The sequence below is a fragment of the Mobula hypostoma genome, chromosome X1, assembly GCF_963921235.1.
Source record: "Mobula hypostoma chromosome X1, sMobHyp1.1, whole genome shotgun sequence".
NCBI classification, from domain to species: Eukaryota; Metazoa; Chordata; class Chondrichthyes; order Myliobatiformes; family Myliobatidae; genus Mobula; species Mobula hypostoma.
Window position 1 is genome coordinate 62,441,313 of NC_086128.1, and position 5,730 is coordinate 62,447,042.

General features: G+C 45.2%; 1 protein-coding gene across 1 annotated transcript; it reads left to right on the forward strand.

Moving 5' to 3' along the window:
- The first annotated feature begins 1,088 nt into the window (after positions 1–1,088).
- On the forward strand, positions 1,089–4,720 carry hoxb1a (homeobox B1a). The gene is made up of 2 exons (XM_063037570.1): positions 1,089–1,915; positions 3,177–4,720. Exons 1-2 carry the CDS (start codon positions 1,324–1,326, stop codon positions 3,521–3,523), a joined length of 939 nt encoding a protein of 312 aa, XP_062893640.1. The 5' UTR covers positions 1,089–1,323; the 3' UTR covers positions 3,524–4,720.
- The last annotated feature ends 1,010 nt before the right edge of the window (positions 4,721–5,730 follow it).

Consider the following 5,730-nt stretch of genomic DNA (forward strand, 5'->3'; position numbering starts at 1 on the left):
GATTGATTTTACCAGTAGTCCTGTCAACACCACATCTATTACAGGTACTAACAAACTCTATGACAAGGCTAAGTCTGCATCAGATGGATATCTTAAAGTTTTTTTTAAAAGAAGTTCCTTTAAAATTCAAAATCGCGACATTTATTCAACTCACAATACTGATTTTCACCTTATTGATTAACTGATTGGATACTCTACACTTTCAAGCCAATCATTTCTCCATAGCAGAAACGTGCTTCTTAAATGTACATTATCTTTGTTCTAACGCCGCAATCAGGCTGAATTTTCCAATGATGATGGGTGAGGTAGGGTTGGGGGGGGGGAAGAAAAAAAATCCAATCGGATTGACATCATATTTTTTTAAAAAAATGTTTTGTCTTTCAGTGAATTGGCCACATATGTTCTTCATTGCAGGAGCATAAATGCCAATATGGTTGTATTTTATTACGCCACATTTCTAAATTTAACTCAGGATTTTATGACTTTTAAGCAGATCCCAACGAATTACAAAATTGGGACATAAAAACGGTGATTAAGTAACATTTGTTATCAGCCCTTTAATCAAAAATCCCACGAGGGACATTACCTTTCTAAAAAACAGTCATACGTACATCTCGTAGCCTTTAATACACAACAGCGTTCACTAAAAGAACATCGCAATTCATTAGAACGGATTATCGAGTTTATCACCCTCCCCCCATTCAACTGGCTTGAATTTCTTTATTAATTTCCACCTACCTCAGACGTACAAACGGCGTAACCAGAATATTTTACGTTTTTCAACCTGTGCATTAACAAAAAAAAATACCGCCGCCCGTCATTCATTAGAAAAAGTCCCAGGCAATTATTTCAATTAAGCGATAAAATATATATAGTATCACCTACTTGAGTTCTGCTCTGCCCCTCTGAGATAGTATATGCCCAGGTTTTGCGGACAGCTGTTGTTTTTGGCTTGGCCAAATCTTTTTAACACTTTAAAGACAATCTTGAATAATTCCAACTTTCTCCCCCCCCCCCACTCCCCTGTCCTTTTTTTTTGAAGGCCGATTTGACATTTCAGTGTTACTATCAGATTGATGCGGATAACTTTGATTGAAAGCTTTTGTGATGTAAATGCCAGTCCGATGATTGATCACCCCATGCAGTTCACTAACATCAGGAGGTCTCCTGCCATTGGTGGCTCGGGGGTCACGTGAATGTCCCTCTTGCGTGATATCGTTTGATTGCCGGCGAGCCATGGAGGAAGTTTGCCGGGTGACATAGTGCTTGGGGGTTTCAGGGGCAGGGAGAATTCTGAACAGGTTGGCCGTCCATCATTAGCAGATGGACAATGCGAGGATGAACTCTTTCTTAGAGTACGCAATTTGTAATCGTGGGACAGGCGCCTACTCATCCAGGGGTTACCACCATTCAGAACAAGGGGTAACATCTTTCGCTCCGTGTGCAGGTAACGTTGACAATTATAATGGTGATGGACGGTTCTTAGCAGGAGGAAACGCACATAATACACCTCAGCATCAGCACCAGCCAGCGAGTTACTTGCATCACTCCGACCTGCCGAACCCATACACCAGCCCAGGCCCCAACAACTACACGGCGCAAACTTGTAACCCCGGCTACAACCACCATTACTTTTTCACCCAGGAGTCGGACGGGGCGTACTTTCAGACCTCAGGGTACACGGGCACGATAGGGTCCGCTGTCAATTCGCTTCCGAGCGCCTACTGCGGGGCCTCCGGGCCGGGACAGTACCAGCATTCTTACGGCCAAGAGCAACAGGGCTTGGCGTTTGGAACATATGCTAATCTGTCGCCATCTCAAGAGGAGGGGAAGGATCACACCTGCGCCTCAGATTTGTCCTCTTCGGGCCAAACCTTTGACTGGATGAAAGTAAGAAGAAACCCTCCCAAAACAGGTTAGTATAAGAGTCTTTCTTTACGTGTAAGTAACTCAAGGAAATAACCCACCCATTCCAAATAATGGCCCAACTTTCGCCATTTAATCCTCTAACCATTTCAAATATTTAATGCCAAGTATTCTTGAACAACAAAAAAACTTTGCCCTCCCGGTTAAACGCGGGGTGTTTATTCCAATCGCTTTGTAATGACCCCACTTGCCCCTCCCCCTTCCGTGAATCAATTGGACGGGGGGGGGGGGTAAAATGGAAGATAAGCGGAGGCATGACACCCCCCCCCCCGCCCAGTTTATGGAACTGGAAGTGAAAATGGCAGGCAGCTCGTGTGGAAGGCGGCACCGGGGCCTCTGCTCCGATCTCCAGCCGGTGAAACATGATCTCGAGAAATAAATCACTAAGTTATTATTTAATCGGCGAGTTTCACTTGGAGTTGGTTTAGTTGACCTCACTGTTAACAGCTGGTCCAACATTTACTTAAGGAGCTTCCAGTAGCGTTGGGGGAGCGGGGGAAGGGATTTTTTTTTTACTTTTCTCAATTATTTCTAGGTTAAGATTTTTTTGGTTCTTGAACCTAGTCTAAAAAACCTCATGTTCTGTTGTATCTCCTGCTGTCCTGCTCCTATCAAGTTCCGGGCCATTAAGTGCTCAAGTTGTTAGTTGTTACCGGATGCTCTTGGTTGACTCGGTGTGTGTGTGTGTGTGTGAGAGAGAGAGAGAGAGAGAGAGAGTGTGTGTGTGTGTGTGAGAGAGTGTGTGTGTGTGTGAGAGAGAGAGAGAGAGAGAGAGAGAGTGTGTGTGTGTGTGTGTGTGTGAGAGAGAGTGTGTGTGTGTGTGTGAGAGAGAGAGAGACAGTGTGTGTGTGTGTGAGAGAGAGAGAGAGACTGTGTGTGTGTGTGTGAGAGAGAGAGAGAGTGTGTGTGTGTGTGTGAGAGAGAGACAGTGTGTGTGTGTGAGAGAGAGAGAGACTCTGTGTGTGTGTGTGTGTGTGAGAGAGAGAGAGAGTGTGTGTGTGTGAGAGACAGAGAGAGAGAGAGTGTGTGTGTGTGTGTGTGTGTGTGAGAGAGAGAGAGAGAGACAGAGAGAGAGAGAGAGAGAGAGAGAGAGAGAGAGTGTGTGTGTGTGTGTGTGTGTGTGTGTGTGTGTTGAGGGATGGCGGGGTAGGAAGTGGAATCGCTCACGTTGCCCGTTCTAATTGTTTTCCCCTTGGAAACTTTTTTTTATAAATTCCACCACCCCCCTCCCCACCCCACCCCATCCCCAGCCAAAATCGCCGATTATGGACTAGCCGGCCCGGCGAACACAATCCGAACCAACTTCACCACGAAGCAGTTAACCGAGCTGGAGAAGGAATTCCACTTTAACAAGTACCTAACCCGCGCCAGGAGAGTGGAGATCGCGGCCACGCTCCAGCTGAACGAAACCCAAGTCAAGATCTGGTTCCAGAATCGCAGGATGAAGCAGAAGAAGCGGGAGAAGGAAGGCTTCGCTCCCAATTTTCCGGCTTCTTCTGCGAAGGAGAGCGGCGACGGATCGGACAAGTCAACAACCACATCGCCATCCACGTCGCCCCCCAGATCTTCGACATGGGAGAACATCCATCCCTCTTAGCTCTGCCGTCCAAACCACGAATAATACCAAAGGGGAACATGACTTAAATTCCTTCACTGTAGTTCATTAACAATAATTGCCTTTTTAATAATACAATAGCTTGTATTAAACTCAGGGAAACATCTAGAAAAAAAGAGAATAGGCCAGCATTGCACTTTCCACCTGTCTACGATATTTCGTAATATCACGATATTTTGTAAATCACCTATTTCGATACCGACGGTTGTCATATTGTCTAACCGGCTCTGAATATATATATTGACGTGGTTTTGGTCACCAGCCATAAGTTGTCAATAACTTTGCAAGGAACGGTGGTTTCACTGAGCCTTACTCTACATGCCTAGATAGTTTTTTTTCCCGTCTGCTTTGTATTTAAGAGTCAGGGTCTTCAAACGGAATTGTTTGTATATATCGGAGAGAGAGAGAGAGAGAGAGATAGTACACCTTTATTCTGCGGTGAAAAGTTTGTTTTAAGAGATTTTGCGATTGCACTACTAAAACTATAACAGGGTTGTCCGTTCAATAAATCAAACGTTCACGTTAGGTTTAAGAAAGCAATAAAGACGATAAGGAATTGACCGAAAGCGTTCCAAGTGAGTGGTAAGCGTCAACGGACGAATACCAATCTCCTCCCTCCACTTCGGTGCCATTTTATGTCCTCACTAACTTTCGGTCAAACTTTTGATGGCGTCTTAACTCTGGGCTAGGCCAGAACGGAGCCGGTTCTTTAGCACCATTTCAATTGGTCCCCAGCCTTTGGGGGGGCTGTTATCATGGTGGGGAGAGGTGCCCCCGAAGCTAGATGTCTCCTTTATTTTTTTTAAAAAAAAGGCGGGGTGGCAACGTACACCCGCGAAGATCCTCCCCACCCCACCGGACCCCACAGCTGGGCTGTACAACTTCGTTACTAAATGATGATAGCCGGAGGGTATCTGCCGAGAGTCCAGCAGCTCTGGTCCGGTGATGATGCCTTGATTCGAATCATTTGCCGCTGCTTATCAGTTCGCAAGTCAGCTCAACATGTTGAAAGTACACACAAAAAAATAACAAGTGTTTAGCTACCTCATTCCAATAAAAATCGATTTGATTATTACATTGCTACCCCTCCTGGCGGTTTTCGTTGCTTTCCGGGCGTTCTGTCTCCAAACAATGCAGTTTTTATGGGATGTATCTTTGGTCTACGATCAAATAATCCTATCAAAGACAACCCGGTGTGTTGTTTTCTCTCTGTCTGTACTGTTGCACTTTGCTCCTCTACTTTCCAATCTACAGCGAGTCTGCAGGCAGCCAATTCACACACCGAGATTACAAGATGATTGCTTTCAGCAGCCGAAATTGATCTCACTACAAAACAAACTCATTAGAAATCAAACACTGACGTTTTAAAATATAGAGTTATATTAAGATAAGCGTCTTGGAGAAAAGCAAAGCCCCCCCCCCCACCCACCCACACACACACACCTCAACCTAACCTTCTGTGCACGTGACTAAAATGTTTAATTTAGCCCTGCCCGATAACTCTGGAAACTGAGGGGAACTAAATCTTGTTGGTGAATGACATTAAACATATACCCCCTTTGCCACGTCTTTAAGATAAACCGTAGAGGCGAAGCGAGGAATGCAACACAACACTCCGGATGCACCACTGACCTTTTTACCTCTGAGCGCCTCTGGGATTAACAAACAAGTCAATAAAAAGCAGGGCCGGAGGAGGATGACACCATTGTCCACCTCAGGTGGGGGAACTCTCAGCTCTGTCGCTGTGAGCGGGGTGGGTGGGGGGGGGCGAAAAATTCGGATAAATCTGCTTTGCAATTAATTAAATCAGGGCGCGTTTTAAAGGTAATCATTTTTTAAAATCCTCAGCATTACTTGTATATTCTTAGGTCTTTTGGAATATGGGGCATGCATTCTAGAGGATATAGATGCATGTCTGCATATCTACTGAATAATGTATACATATGCAAACACACATATGTTGTATATACATGAGTGAGAGAGAGAGAGATTATATTCGCAGGAACAGGCCCTTCGGCCCATTACGTCCCTGCCGACCATGATGCCAATCCGCAGAAGTCCTGTCTACCTTCACCTAGGATCAATTCTTCCATCCCCACCGATAAGGGAAACCACGCCTCTGCCAGAATGCGCAAATTCTGACCAGATGGACAAAGATCAAGAAATCTGCGGCAAATTTAAAAGTGCCA

Coding starts and splice junctions, on each gene's coding strand:
- hoxb1a (XM_063037570.1), top strand. CDS start 1,324: ATGGACAATGCGAGGATGAACTCTTTCTTAGAGTACGCAATTTGTAAT. Junction 1,916..3,176: donor AAGAAACCCTCCCAAAACAG/GTTAGTATAAGA, acceptor CCCCATCCCCAG/CCAAAATCGCCGATTATGGA.